The 13,813-nt window shown below is 48.8% G+C and overlaps 1 protein-coding gene and 7 non-coding genes across 8 annotated transcripts in view; all 8 read left to right on the top strand.

Moving 5' to 3' along the window:
- LOC126442693 (fibrous sheath CABYR-binding protein-like) overlaps nucleotides 1-505 on the top strand; it is a 154,068-nt gene extending 153,563 nt beyond the window's left edge. Inside the window, exon 4 of the mRNA XM_050090742.1 lies at nucleotides 255-505. Within this exon, the coding sequence (XP_049946699.1) occupies nucleotides 255-505 (251 nt within the window). The remainder of the gene's footprint in view (nucleotides 1-254) is intronic.
- Nucleotides 506-5,897: 5,392 nt separating this feature from the next.
- Nucleotides 5,898-6,016, top strand: LOC126442737 (5S ribosomal RNA). Its single transcript, XR_007581628.1, has one exon. It is a non-coding gene; the product is annotated as a 5S ribosomal RNA (ribosomal RNA).
- Nucleotides 6,017-7,031: 1,015 nt separating this feature from the next.
- Nucleotides 7,032-7,150, top strand: LOC126442736 (5S ribosomal RNA). Its single transcript, XR_007581627.1, has one exon. It is a non-coding gene; the product is annotated as a 5S ribosomal RNA (ribosomal RNA).
- A 1,012-nt stretch (nucleotides 7,151-8,162) lies between these two features.
- Nucleotides 8,163-8,281, top strand: LOC126442735 (5S ribosomal RNA). Its single transcript, XR_007581626.1, has one exon. It is a non-coding gene; the product is annotated as a 5S ribosomal RNA (ribosomal RNA).
- A 1,014-nt stretch (nucleotides 8,282-9,295) lies between these two features.
- Nucleotides 9,296-9,414, top strand: LOC126442734 (5S ribosomal RNA). Its single transcript, XR_007581625.1, has one exon. It is a non-coding gene; the product is annotated as a 5S ribosomal RNA (ribosomal RNA).
- A 1,017-nt stretch (nucleotides 9,415-10,431) lies between these two features.
- Nucleotides 10,432-10,550, top strand: LOC126442733 (5S ribosomal RNA). Its single transcript, XR_007581624.1, has one exon. It is a non-coding gene; the product is annotated as a 5S ribosomal RNA (ribosomal RNA).
- Nucleotides 10,551-11,563: 1,013 nt separating this feature from the next.
- Nucleotides 11,564-11,682, top strand: LOC126442731 (5S ribosomal RNA). The gene has a single exon (XR_007581622.1). It is a non-coding gene; the product is annotated as a 5S ribosomal RNA (ribosomal RNA).
- A 1,014-nt stretch (nucleotides 11,683-12,696) lies between these two features.
- On the top strand, nucleotides 12,697-12,815 carry LOC126442730 (5S ribosomal RNA). The gene has a single exon (XR_007581621.1). It is a non-coding gene; the product is annotated as a 5S ribosomal RNA (ribosomal RNA).
- The last annotated feature ends 998 nt before the right edge of the window (nucleotides 12,816-13,813 follow it).

Raw genomic sequence — 13,813 nt, 5'->3', positions numbered from 1 at the left:
TTTTTCCCTATTGTCCATAGTCAGTTTCTTATATAGTCTACCCCCTCTTAAGCTAACTTAAATCTACTGAGCTCAGATGCTAAACTAAGGAACGAGGCAATGCAGCAGCACAAAACAATTAACGCAAACAGCAATGAAAAAAAAATGGAAATTTGCAAAGCAAGCTACAGACTGCACACAGCACAGCCAGTGATTTTCATACAGAGGTGGCGTTACCAATAAAAAAACCTAAACAGCCAACTTACATGTTTTAGCGCCCGACTCAGTCTCGGCTGTGACTGCGGCACCTATGTCGACGAAACGGAAGGCTGAGGATGTCCACCGACGTCGCGCTGGTCCTTCTATCCACGACCGCGTGTCGGTGCCTCCCTCCGACGTGCAGATGCCCGTCAGGGATCCTGTGTCGGTCGCTTCTGCCGTGCCAGCTACTGCCACCCTGCCACCCCTCTCCCCCTTCGAGCCTTCGGAGTGGGCGGAGGATGTTGTGGAGGGTGAGGAGACATAGTGTGTGTTCTGTGTGCCCCCTCCTCTGTCGTGCACCTGCACATTCCGTGTTTTCTGTGTGTTTTTACTTTTGTGTGTCTTTTAACTGTGTGAGTCTATGACTTACGATTTTAGCCAGTGGAATGTTGTAACTATTATATCTTAACAAGTTGAGCCACCCGTGCAAGTTACTGGCTTTTAAGGCCTTTTTACGTGATCACCACTGCCATGTTGTCTTTTTACAAGAGGTGACGCGCTATGCACTTGTCTTTTTGCACGATTTTAGTGACTTTATTGTTGTTGACAATGTTTTACCGGATTCCAATGCAGGAACTGCCATTTTAGTCCGTTCTGATCTTGCTATTTCCGACGTTGCTCTTTTACCAAATGGTCGTGCTGTTAGTTGCACTATACTGGGCGTTGTCTTTGTTAACGTTTATGCCCCGTCTGGGAACGATAAGCCGGCGAGGGCTGTTTTTTATGGGCAGGAATTGTGTGCACTGCTACACCGGAATGTGGATGCTTTAGTTGTCGGCGGCGATTTTAATTGCGTTTTAGATGTTGTCGATCAGATGCCTCGTGCTAACATTTGTCGCGAGCTCGGCGACTTGATTCGCAGTTTTCAGCTCGTTGATACGTGGCGTGTTTTAAACCCTGACGTTACCCACTATACTCCTTTTTACCCCACGGGGCACAGCCGCCTGGACAGAATTTACATTTCTGCCTCGCTTTCTGCCCGTATTTGCCGCACGGAAATGTTTCCCGTGCTGTTTTCTGATCATTCCGGTTACCTTTGTCAGCTTTTATTGCCTCGTTTTTGTGTTCCCAGACGACAGAATCTGTGGAAATTTAATTGTGCTTTATTGACCGACGACCATTTTGTCCGGTGTTTTACCAATCTGTGGCATAAATTACTCGGGACTCGGCGAGGTGACTGTAGTGTGCTGGAGTGGTGGGTCGGGGAGGCCAAGCCAGTGATAAGGCAGTTTTTAATTGATTTTAGCCGCGAGGCGGCTCGCTGGCGTCGCGCTACGGCCCGCTTCCATCAGGCGTGTTTACAAGACCTCGCGCTGCGCGTGACGTCACAGCCTGCCTTGCTGCCCGCTTTTAAGCAATTTCAGCTTAAGCTTCTCGCTGATTTGCGTGCTGTCAGTAATGGTGTCGTCGTGCGCAGCCAGCCTGCGGGGGTTGTGGCTGGCGAACCTTTGTCGCTTTACCATCTGACCAGGGAACGACGGAGGCGTGCCCGTCTGCACATCGGTACCTGGAAAAAGTGCGACGGTGGGCGGACTACTGTCCAGTCCGACATTGAGCGGGATGTTCTTAATCATTTTAGTTCCCTTTTCCGTGCGCTGGATGTTGACTGTGACGCGTTGCGGGATTTTTTACAAGTTATACCTCATGTTTTAACTCGTGCGGATAGGACGCATTTAAATGCTGTTTATGTACCTGACGACCTGTACGACGCTATCCGACGAAGCCCTAAGTGTAAATCGCCTGGTCCCGACGGCATTCCTTCTGAATTTTATTTGAAGTTTTATGATCTTTTTCGTGATGTTTTTGTGGCTCTTTTAAATGACATACGGGATGGTGCTGTTATCCCTGCTGCGTTTGAGGAGGGGGTAGTGACCTTAGTACCTAAATCGACTGCGACGCCCTGTATTGACGCTGTTCGGCCGATCACCTTACTTAACGCCGATTTTAAGATTGTGACGCGCTGTGTGGTTCAACGTCTTAAAGTTGTTTTACCGTCGGTTCTCAGTGACAGTCAATCATGTGCGGTGCCGGGTCGAAACATTTTTGACGCCGTTCTCGCATATCGCGACTGTATCGGCTTTGTTAAAAGTGCGCGCCTGCCGACTGCTGCCATCTTATTGATTGACTTCAAAAATGCTTTCGACCGCATTAGCCATGTATACCTCCGCCAGGTTCTTGTGCGGATGGGATTCGGCCTTAAGTTTACGACTGTGGTAAAGCATCTTTTACAGAATGCGACGTCACGAGTTAATGTCAACGGCCGCTTGACGCCGGCTTTCCGTGTTGAGCGCTCGGTGCGGCAGGGGTGTCCCCTTTCGATGGCCCTTTTTTCTGTAGCCTTAGATCCGTTGCTGCGGATTATCGGCCGCGAATGCCGCGGCATTCAGGTCGGGGCGGACCGCCTCGTTTGTAAGGCATACGCCGACGACCTTGGTGTTTTCCTTGGCCATTCCGATGACGTTGACACTTTATATGACGCACTGCAACGCTTTGAAAAAGCCACGGGTGCCATTGTCAACCCTGCTAAGACTGTTTGTTTGCCTCTTACACCCCGCGCAAGGTCCTTACAGCGGAACTGGTTCTGCGTCCGCGAACAGCAAAAAGTCCTGGGCGTGCTTTTTTCTTCTCACCCACAACGGATGGAGGCGCTTAACTGGCGGTCCACGCTGCACAAGGTGCGTGCCGTTGCCAAGATCTATGCGGCTCGCACGTTGGCGCTTCGTGATAAGGTGGCCTTGATCAATACTACCATTCTGGCCAGGGCGTGGTATCTCGCACAGGTCCTTCCATTGCCTCGGCAATTGGAACGTGCCCTCAAGCAGGCGGTGTATTGGTTTTTATGGCGAGGTGACATTTTTAAAGTCTCGTATGCCACTTGTTCTCTCAGCCCGACAGATGGTGGTTTGGGTCTAGTAGATCTACGCACGAAGTGCTCTGCTCTGTTTTGGAAACGGACCACTGTTGTTATGGAAAAGGCCCCGAACGGTACCACTGCGGCGGTCTTCAATCTGTATCGTCCTCCATCTGCGGCGGCGCCGGTGAATGTCTCGCACATTCCCTTTTTTCTTAATTATGTGCGTCGCTACTATATGGAAAACAGCTACTTGGAGCTCTGTGACGTTCCCAGCCTTCGAGTCAGCGACGTCGCTTCTGCTTTCCGTGGGTCTACTGTGCGTTGTAAGTGGGAGTATCGGCTACCGTGGTATAACTGGGTCACGGTATGGAAAAATCTTGCCAGCAATGTTCTTCCTCCCTCTGTACACGCAGTGTGGTACAAGGTTGTGCATCGTACCTTCCCTACGAATGCGAAGCTCCACTCCATTAATCTCCTCTCGTCTGGAGCTTGTGACCTGTGTGCTGTGGAGGATACGCTTGAACACCGTTTCGTGTGTGGCCATTTTTGCAGTGTTTGGCATACCGCCCGAGATATGGTTCGCCTTATCAATCGGGTGGATACGCGCTCTGTTTTGCCGACAGACGTCTTAATTCCTCAGTGCGCCGCCTACCCGAATACTAAGAAGAATGCCACGGTGTGGCTCCTGGGTCATACCGTTTTTGCAATGTTTTCCCTGAAATTGACAACCGAATTTGACTTTCTTACATACTTATGGACTCAGCATGAACAAACTGCAGCCATGCCTGGCTATCGTGCTAATTTCGCGAATTTTTTGCAGGTTGCCCTTGCTCATGCTTTTACTCGGATGTCGATGGCTACTTAACATGGTTTGATGATTTGGTATACTCTTCTACTTTGACCGCTCGTGTTGTGTTTTCCAGGAACGTACAATTATTGAAATTTGTGTAATCAGAGGTACTCTACTTTTTATTCTTTGTGTTCCTTTTCATTTCCGGTATGGTTTCCCTTCTCCTTGATTCTGATTATTTTTATGCTGTGGACATCGGCAATTTCTTTTTGCAGAACTTTCTCATGTAGGTCTCCCAAGTGGCGGCAGTACTATCTTTTAGTCTTTCCTGTATTACCGCGCAGTGCCTTTAATTTCCTTCTTTTAGTTTCACTTCTCCACTTGTTGGACTTTACTCCTCTGCTTTACTGGTGTGGAACTTTCCCAGTAATAGTACACCTGAGGAAGTGGCTTCTTTTTCTAGTTTTGTGTTTTATATTTTTCTATACTGGACTCTTGTTTTTTCTGGTGGATTACTTGTCTCCATTTAGAAGATTTTTTGGATTATGGTTTTTTCTTTGCACTTGTCGCTTTTTCCCGACGGACGTCGACATTCTCAAGGATGCTAACGGGGGATACGTTTTCTTTTTCGTCTGTTCGTCGTGGGACATGGAGTCGACAGTACCATTATAGCTCATGAAGCTCGCCAATGGAAGGCGTTTTGTGGAGAGCGAAAAATAAAAAAAAAAAAAAAAAAAAAAAAAAAACGTGCTGTTGGCTCCCTTTCATTTACCTTTTTTTTTTTTATACCGCCCTTTAAAAAAAAAAAAAAAAAAAAAAAAAAACATGCTGTTGGCTCCCTTTCATTTACCTTTTTTTTTTTTATACCGCCCTCTTTCCAATAAAAAAAAAAAAAAAAAAAAAACGTGCTGTTGGCTCCCTTTCATTTACCTTTTTTTTTTATACCGCCCTCTTAAAAAAAAAAAAAAAAAAAAAAAAAAAAAAAACGTGCTGTTGGCTCCCTTTCATTTACTTTTTTTTTTATACCGCCCTCTTTCCATACCACCGTTCTGTTGTGACAAAGATTCTTGCTTAAGCATTTTAATCTACTGTAATGACCATAAGGTGCGAAATTGCAGCAAATATCTCAGTTTGAGGGAGAATGTGCTAACCAAGTTCGCCAGGAAGTCTTTGAAAACGACAAAACAGTACGAATCGGCAGATGTGTTCTGAAATACGTCAGCGCCTGTTGTTGTGTAGCGGTGTACAATTCCTACTTCGATATGTAATTATAAATTTATTCTTTAGTCGTCTCGTCTCGTCTCCTCATCTCCTGCAGACGTTTCTTGTGCTTGCGCTGTTATATGGGCCACGACCCGAGCGGCAGCGAGCGGCAGTCGAGCAAAGTCGGGACAAGTCGGGACGGGGACAGGGACAGGAATGGTGCGAATGCACTGCAAATTACGCAAACACCTCGTCTGAGGCGAGGCGAGGCGAGGAAGGTCACATCGCCAGCAGTGGCGCCCTCCAACAACACTCTGCCACACCCCACACAGCCCTTACGCCGGTCGGCCGCGCGCCAGCCCTCCTGCGCTGGACACCAGGGACAAGATGCGTCTTCCGCGAGTGTCGAAGGCTGCACGCGCCAAGCGGATGACAGGAGGTGCAACGAGAAGCTGCGCGTCTCACACACACGGCGGCGCGCCCGCTAATTCGGCAGTCGCTCTGCTGGCACGTCGGATTGCGGAAGGAAGTGCTTACAATTACAATTCTGTTCGTGTTTTATGTTGTAAAGTTGTTAGCTTGTAACGATGTAATGTTAATAAATAAATTTATAAATCTCACAAAAAAAAAAAAATACACGAAGCGCGTCCTTCCGGCTCATAAGTTTTGGAACTCAGGATTGCGTTCGCGCAAACGTGACGAATTGTCAATAAAAAAGAATGCGGCTGCTTTCGACCGAAAAGTGTGATTTTGTGTGTGTTGGGATAAGAACCGAATGCGAATTCTGCCGTGCGCCTACATTATCTGGGCGCCAACGGCCATACCATGTTGAGTACACCGGTTCTCGTCCGATCACCGAAGTTAAGCAACATCGGGCGTGGTTAGTACTTGGATGGGTGACCACCTGGGAACACCACGTGCTGTTGGCTCCCTTTCATTTACTTTTTTTTTTATACCGCCCTCTTTCCATACCACCGTTCTGTTGTGACAAAGATTCTTGCTTAAGCATTTTAATCTACTGTAATGACCATAAGGTGCGAAATTGCAGCAAATATCTCAGTTTGAGGGAGAATGTGCTAACCAAGTTCGCCAGGAAGTCTTTGAAAACGACAAAACAGTACGAATCGGCAGATGTGTTCTGAAATACGTCAGCGCCTGTTGTTGTGTAGCGGTGTACAATTCCTACTTCGATAAGTAATTATAAATTTATTCTTTAGTCGTCTCGTCTCGTCTCCTCATCTCCTGCAGACGTTTCTTGTGCTTGCGCTGTTATATGGGCCACGACCCGAGCGGCAGCGAGCGGCAGTCGAGCAAAGTCGGGACAAGTCGGGACGGGGACAGGGACAGGAATGGTGCGAATGCACTGCAAATTACGCAAACACCTCGTCTGAGGCGAGGCGAGGCGAGGAAGGTCACATCGCCAGCAGTGGCGCCCTCCAACAACACTCTGCCACACCCCACACAGCCCTTACGCCGGTCGGCCGCGCGCCAGCCCTCCTGCGCTGGACACCAGGGACAAGATGCGTCTTCCGCGAGTGTCGAAGGCTGCACGCGCCAAGCGGATGACAGGAGGTGCAACGAGAAGCTGCGCGTCTCACACACACGGCGGCGCGCCCGCTAATTCGGCAGTCGCTCTGCTGGCACGTCGGATTGCGGAAGGAAGTGCTTACAATTACAATTCTGTTCGTGTTTTATGTTGTAAAGGTGTTAGCTTGTAACGATGTAATGTTAATAAATAAATTTATAAATCTCACAAAAAAAAAAAAATACACGAAGCGCGTCCTTCCGGCTCATAAGTTTTGGAACTCAGGATTGCGTTCGCGCTAACGTGACGAATTGTCAATAAAAAAAAAATGCGGCTGCTTTCGACCGAAAAGTATGATTTTGTGTGTGTTGGGATAAGAACCGAATGCGAATTCTGCCATGCGCCTACATTATATGGGCGCCAACGGCCATACCATGTTGAGTACACCGGTTCTCGTCCGATCACCGAAGTTAAGCAACATCGGGCGTGGTTAGTACTTGGATGGGTGACCACCTGGGAACACCACGTGCTGTTGGCTCCCTTTCATTTACCTTTTTTTTTTATACCGCCCTCTTTCCATACCACCGTTCTGTTGTGACAAAGATTCTTGCTTAAGCATTTTAATCTACTGTAATGACCATAAGGTGCGAAATTGCAGTAAATATCTCAGTTTGAGGGAGAATGTGCTAACCAAGTTCGCCAGGAAGTCTTTGAAAACGACAAAACAGTACGAATCGGCAGATGTGTTCTGAAATACGTCAGCGCCTGTTGTTGTGTAGCGGTGTACAATTCCTACTTCGATATGTAATTATAAATATATTCCTTAGTCGTCTCGTCTCGTCTCGTCATCTCCTGCAGACGTTTCTTGTGCTTGCGCTGTTATATGGGCCACGACCCGAGCGGCAGCGAGCGGCAGTCGAGCAAAGTCGGGACAAGTCGGGACGGGGACAGGGACAGGAATGGTGCGAATGCACTGCAAATTACGCAAACACCTCGTCTGAGGCGAGGCGGGGAAGCTCACATCGCCAGCAGTGGCGCCCTCCAACAACACTCTGCCACACCCCGCACAGGCCATACGCCGGTCGGCCGCGCGCCAGCCCTCCTGCGCTGGACACCAGGGACAAGATGCGTCTTCCGCGAGTGTCGAAGGCTGCACGCGCCAAGCGGATGACAGGAGGTGCAACGAGAAGCTGCGCGTCTCACACACACGGCGGCGCGCCCGCTAATTCGGCAGTCGCTCTGCTGGCACGTCGGATTGCGGAAGGAAGTGCTTACAATTACAATTCTGTTCGTGTTTTATGTTGTAAAGGTGTTAGCTTGTAACGATGTAATGTTAATAAATAAATTTATAAATCTCACAAAAAAAAAAAAAATACACGAAGCGCGTCCTTCCGGCTCATAAGTTTTGGAACTCAGGATTGCGTTCGCGCTAACGTGACGAATTGTCAATAAAAAAAAAATGCGGCTGCTTTCGACCGAAAAGTATGATTTTGTGTGTGTTGGGATAAGAACCGAATGCGAATTCTGCCATGCGCCTACATTATATGGGCGCCAACGGCCATACCATGTTGAGTACACCGGTTCTCGTCCGATCACCGAAGTTAAGCAACATCGGGCGTGGTTAGTACTTGGATGGGTGACCACCTGGGAACACCACGTGCTGTTGGCTCCCTTTCATTTACCTTTTTTTTTTTATACCGCCCTCTTTCCATACCACCGTTCTGTTGTGACAAAGATTCTTGCTTAAGCATTTTAATCTACTGTAATGACCATAAGGTGCGAAATTGCAGTAAATATCTCAGTTTGAGGGAGAATGTGCTAACCAAGTTCGCCAGGAAGTCTTTGAAAACGACAAAACAGTACGAATCGGCAGATGTGTTCTGAAATACGTCAGCGCCTGTTGTTGTGTAGCGGTGTACAATTCCTACTTCGATATGTAATTATAAATATATTCCTTAGTCGTCTCGTCTCGTCTCGTCATCTCCTGCAGACGTTTCTTGTGCTTGCGCTGTTATATGGGCCACGACCCGAGCGGCAGCGAGCGGCAGTCGAGCAAAGTCGGGACAAGTCGGGACGGGGACAGGGACAGGAATGGTGCGAATGCACTGCAAATTACGCAAACACCTCGTCTGAGGCGAGGCGGGGAAGCTCACATCGCCAGCAGTGGCGCCCTCCAACAACACTCTGCCACACCCCGCACAGGCCATACGCCGGTCGGCCGCGCGCCAGCCCTCCTGCGCTGGACACCAGGGACAAGATGCGTCTTCCGCGAGTGTCGAAGGCTGCACGCGCCAAGCGGATGACAGGAGGTGCAACGAGAAGCTGCGCGTCTCACACACACGGCGGCGCGCCCGCTAATTCGGCAGTCGCTCTGCTGGCACGTCGGATTGCGGAAGGAAGTGCTTACAATTACAATTCTGTTCGTGTTTTATGTTGTAAAGGTGTTAGCTTGTAACGATGTAATGTTAATAAATAAATTTATAAATCTCACAAAAAAAAAAAAAAATACACGAAGCGCGTCCTTCCGGCTCATAAGTTTTGGAACTCAGGATTGCGTTCGCGCTAACGTGACGAATTGTCAATAAAAAAAAAATGCGGCTGCTTTCGACCGAAAAGTATGATTTTGTGTGTGTTGGGATAAGAACCGAATGCGAATTCTGCCATGCGCCTACATTATATGGGCGCCAACGGCCATACCATGTTGAGTACACCGGTTCTCGTCCGATCACCGAAGTTAAGCAACATCGGGCGTGGTTAGTACTTGGATGGGTGACCACCTGGGAACACCACGTGCTGTTGGCTCCCTTTCATTTACCTTTTTTTTTTATACCGCCCTCTTTCCATACCACCGTTCTGTTGTGACAAAGATTCTTGCTTAAGCATTTTAATCTACTGTAATGACCATAAGGTGCGAAATTGCAGTAAATATCTCAGTTTGAGGGAGAATGTGCTAACCAAGTTCGCCAGGAAGTCTTTGAAAACGACAAAACAGTACGAATCGGCAGATGTGTTCTGAAATACGTCAGCGCCTGTTGTTGTGTAGCGGTGTACAATTCCTACTTCGATATGTAATTATAAATATATTCCTTAGTCGTCTCGTCTCGTCTCCTCATCTCCTGCAGACGTTTCTTGTGCTTGCGCTGTTATATGGGCCACGACCCGAGCGGCAGCGAGCGGCAGTCGAGCAAAGTCGGGACAAGTCGGGACGGGGACAGGGACAGGAATGGTGCGAATGCACTGCAAATTACGCAAACACCTCGTCTGAGGCGAGGCGAGGCGAGGAAGGTCACATCGCCAGCAGTGGCGCCCTCCAACAACACTCTGCCACACCCCACACAGCCCTTACGCCGGTCGGCCGCGCGCCAGCCCTCCTGCGCTGGACACCAGGGACAAGATGCGTCTTCCGCGAGTGTCGAAGGCTGCACGCGCCAAGCGGATGACAGGAGGTGCAACGAGAAGCTGCGCGTCTCACACACACGGCGGCGCGCCCGCTAATTCGGCAGTCGCTCTGCTGGCACGTCGGATTGCGGAAGGAAGTGCTTACAATTACAATTCTGTTCGTGTTTTATGTTGTAAAGGTGTTAGCTTGTAACGATGTAATGTTAATAAATAAATTTATAAATCTCACAAAAAAAAAAAAAATACACGAAGCGCGTCCTTCCGGCTCATAAGTTTTGGAACTCAGGATTGCGTTCGCGCTAACGTGACGAATTGTCAATAAAAAAAAAATGCGGCTGCTTTCGACCGAAAAGTATGATTTTGTGTGTGTTGGGATAAGAACCGAATGCGAATTCTGCCATGCGCCTACATTATATGGGCGCCAACGGCCATACCATGTTGAGTACACCGGTTCTCGTCCGATCACCGAAGTTAAGCAACATCGGGCGTGGTTAGTACTTGGATGGGTGACCACCTGGGAACACCACGTGCTGTTGGCTCCCTTTCATTTACCTTTTTTTTTTTATACCGCCCTCTTTCCATACCACCGTTCTGTTGTGACAAAGATTCTTGCTTAAGCATTTTAATCTACTGTAATGACCATAAGGTGCGAAATTGCAGTAAATATCTCAGTTTGAGGGAGAATGTGCTAACCAAGTTCGCCAGGAAGTCTTTGAAAACGACAAAACAGTACGAATCGGCAGATGTGTTCTGAAATACGTCAGCGCCTGTTGTTGTGTAGCGGTGTACAATTCCTACTTCGATATGTAATTATAAATATATTCCTTAGTCGTCTCGTCTCGTCTCGTCATCTCCTGCAGACGTTTCTTGTGCTTGCGCTGTTATATGGGCCACGACCCGAGCGGCAGCGAGCGGCAGTCGAGCAAAGTCGGGACAAGTCGGGACGGGGACAGGGACAGGAATGGTGCGAATGCACTGCAAATTACGCAAACACCTCGTCTGAGGCGAGGCGGGGAAGCTCACATCGCCAGCAGTGGCGCCCTCCAACAACACTCTGCCACACCCCGCACAGGCCATACGCCGGTCGGCCGCGCGCCAGCCCTCCTGCGCTGGACACCAGGGACAAGATGCGTCTTCCGCGAGTGTCGAAGGCTGCACGCGCCAAGCGGATGACAGGAGGTGCAACGAGAAGCTGCGCGTCTCACACACACGGCGGCGCGCCCGCTAATTCGGCAGTCGCTCTGCTGGCACGTCGGATTGCGGAAGGAAGTGCTTACAATTACAATTCTGTTCGTGTTTTATGTTGTAAAGGTGTTAGCTTGTAACGATGTAATGTTAATAAATAAATTTATAAATCTCACAAAAAAAAAAAAAATACACGAAGCGCGTCCTTCCGGCTCATAAGTTTTGGAACTCAGGATTGCGTTCGCGCTAACGTGACGAATTGTCAATAAAAAAAAAATGCGGCTGCTTTCGACCGAAAAGTATGATTTTGTGTGTGTTGGGATAAGAACCGAATGCGAATTCTGCCATGCGCCTACATTATATGGGCGCCAACGGCCATACCATGTTGAGTACACCGGTTCTCGTCCGATCACCGAAGTTAAGCAACATCGGGCGTGGTTAGTACTTGGATGGGTGACCACCTGGGAACACCACGTGCTGTTGGCTCCCTTTCATTTACCTTTTTTTTTTTATACCGCCCTCTTTCCATACCACCGTTCTGTTGTGACAAAGATTCTTGCTTAAGCATTTTAATCTACTGTAATGACCATAAGGTGCGAAATTGCAGTAAATATCTCAGTTTGAGGGAGAATGTGCTAACCAAGTTCGCCAGGAAGTCTTTGAAAACGACAAAACAGTACGAATCGGCAGATGTGTTCTGAAATACGTCAGCGCCTGTTGTTGTGTAGCGGTGTACAATTCCTACTTCGATATGTAATTATAAATATATTCCTTAGTCGTCTCGTCTCGTCTCGTCATCTCCTGCAGACGTTTCTTGTGCTTGCGCTGTTATATGGGCCACGACCCGAGCGGCAGCGAGCGGCAGTCGAGCAAAGTCGGGACAAGTCGGGACGGGGACAGGGACAGGAATGGTGCGAATGCACTGCAAATTACGCAAACACCTCGTCTGAGGCGAGGCGGGGAAGCTCACATCGCCAGCAGTGGCGCCCTCCAACAACACTCTGCCACACCCCGCACAGGCCATACGCCGGTCGGCCGCGCGCCAGCCCTCCTGCGCTGGACACCAGGGACAAGATGCGTCTTCCGCGAGTGTCGAAGGCTGCACGCGCCAAGCGGATGACAGGAGGTGCAACGAGAAGCTGCGCGTCTCACACACACGGCGGCGCGCCCGCTAATTCGGCAGTCGCTCTGCTGGCACGTCGGATTGCGGAAGGAAGTGCTTACAATTACAATTCTGTTCGTGTTTTATGTTGTAAAGGTGTTAGCTTGTAACGATGTAATGTTAATAAATAAATTTATAAATCTCACAAAAAAAAAAAAAAATACACGAAGCGCGTCCTTCCGGCTCATAAGTTTTGGAACTCAGGATTGCGTTCGCGCTAACGTGACGAATTGTCAATAAAAAAAAAATGCGGCTGCTTTCGACCGAAAAGTATGATTTTGTGTGTGTTGGGATAAGAACCGAATGCGAATTCTGCCATGCGCCTACATTATATGGGCGCCAACGGCCATACCATGTTGAGTACACCGGTTCTCGTCCGATCACCGAAGTTAAGCAACATCGGGCGTGGTTAGTACTTGGATGGGTGACCACCTGGGAACACCACGTGCTGTTGGCTCCCTTTCATTTACCTTTTTTTTTTATACCGCCCTCTTTCCATACCACCGTTCTGTTGTGACAAAGATTCTTGCTTAAGCATTTTAATCTACTGTAATGACCATAAGGTGCGAAATTGCAGTAAATATCTCAGTTTGAGGGAGAATGTGCTAACCAAGTTCGCCAGGAAGTCTTTGAAAACGACAAAACAGTACGAATCGGCAGATGTGTTCTGAAATACGTCAGCGCCTGTTGTTGTGTAGCGGTGTACAATTCCTACTTCGATATGTAATTATAAATATATTCCTTAGTCGTCTCGTCTCGTCTCGTCATCTCCTGCAGACGTTTCTTGTGCTTGCGCTGTTATATGGGCCACGACCCGAGCGGCAGCGAGCGGCAGTCGAGCAAAGTCGGGACAAGTCGGGACGGGGACAGGGACAGGAATGGTGCGAATGCACTGCAAATTACGCAAACACCTCGTCTGAGGCGAGGCGAGGCGAGGAAGGTCACATCGCCAGCAGTGGCGCCCTCCAACAACACTCTGCCACACCCCACACAGCCCTTACGCCGGTCGGCCGCGCGCCAGCCCTCCTGCGCTGGACACCAGGGACAAGATGCGTCTTCCGCGAGTGTCGAAGGCTGCACGCGCCAAGCGGATGACAGGAGGTGCAACGAGAAGCTGCGCGTCTCACACACACGGCGGCGCGCCCGCTAATTCGGCAGTCGCTCTGCTGGCACGTCGGATTGCGGAAGGAAGTGCTTACAATTACAATTCTGTTCGTGTTTTATGTTGTAAAGGTGTTAGCTTGTAACGATGTAATGTTAATAAATAAATTTATAAATCTCACAAAAAAAAAAAAAATACACGAAGCGCGTCCTTCCGGCTCATAAGTTTTGGAACTCAGGATTGCGTTCGCGCTAACGTGACGAATTGTCAATAAAAAAAAAATGCGGCTGCTTTCGACCGAAAAGTATGATTTTGTGTGTGTTGGGATAAGAACCGAATGCGAATTCTGCCAT

Source organism: Schistocerca serialis, unplaced genomic scaffold (assembly GCF_023864345.2).
Source record: "Schistocerca serialis cubense isolate TAMUIC-IGC-003099 unplaced genomic scaffold, iqSchSeri2.2 HiC_scaffold_1401, whole genome shotgun sequence".
NCBI lineage: Eukaryota > Metazoa > Arthropoda > Insecta > Orthoptera > Acrididae > Schistocerca > Schistocerca serialis.
Note: the sequence above shows the minus strand (reverse complement) of the source record. Positions and strands in the feature narration are given on the sequence as shown.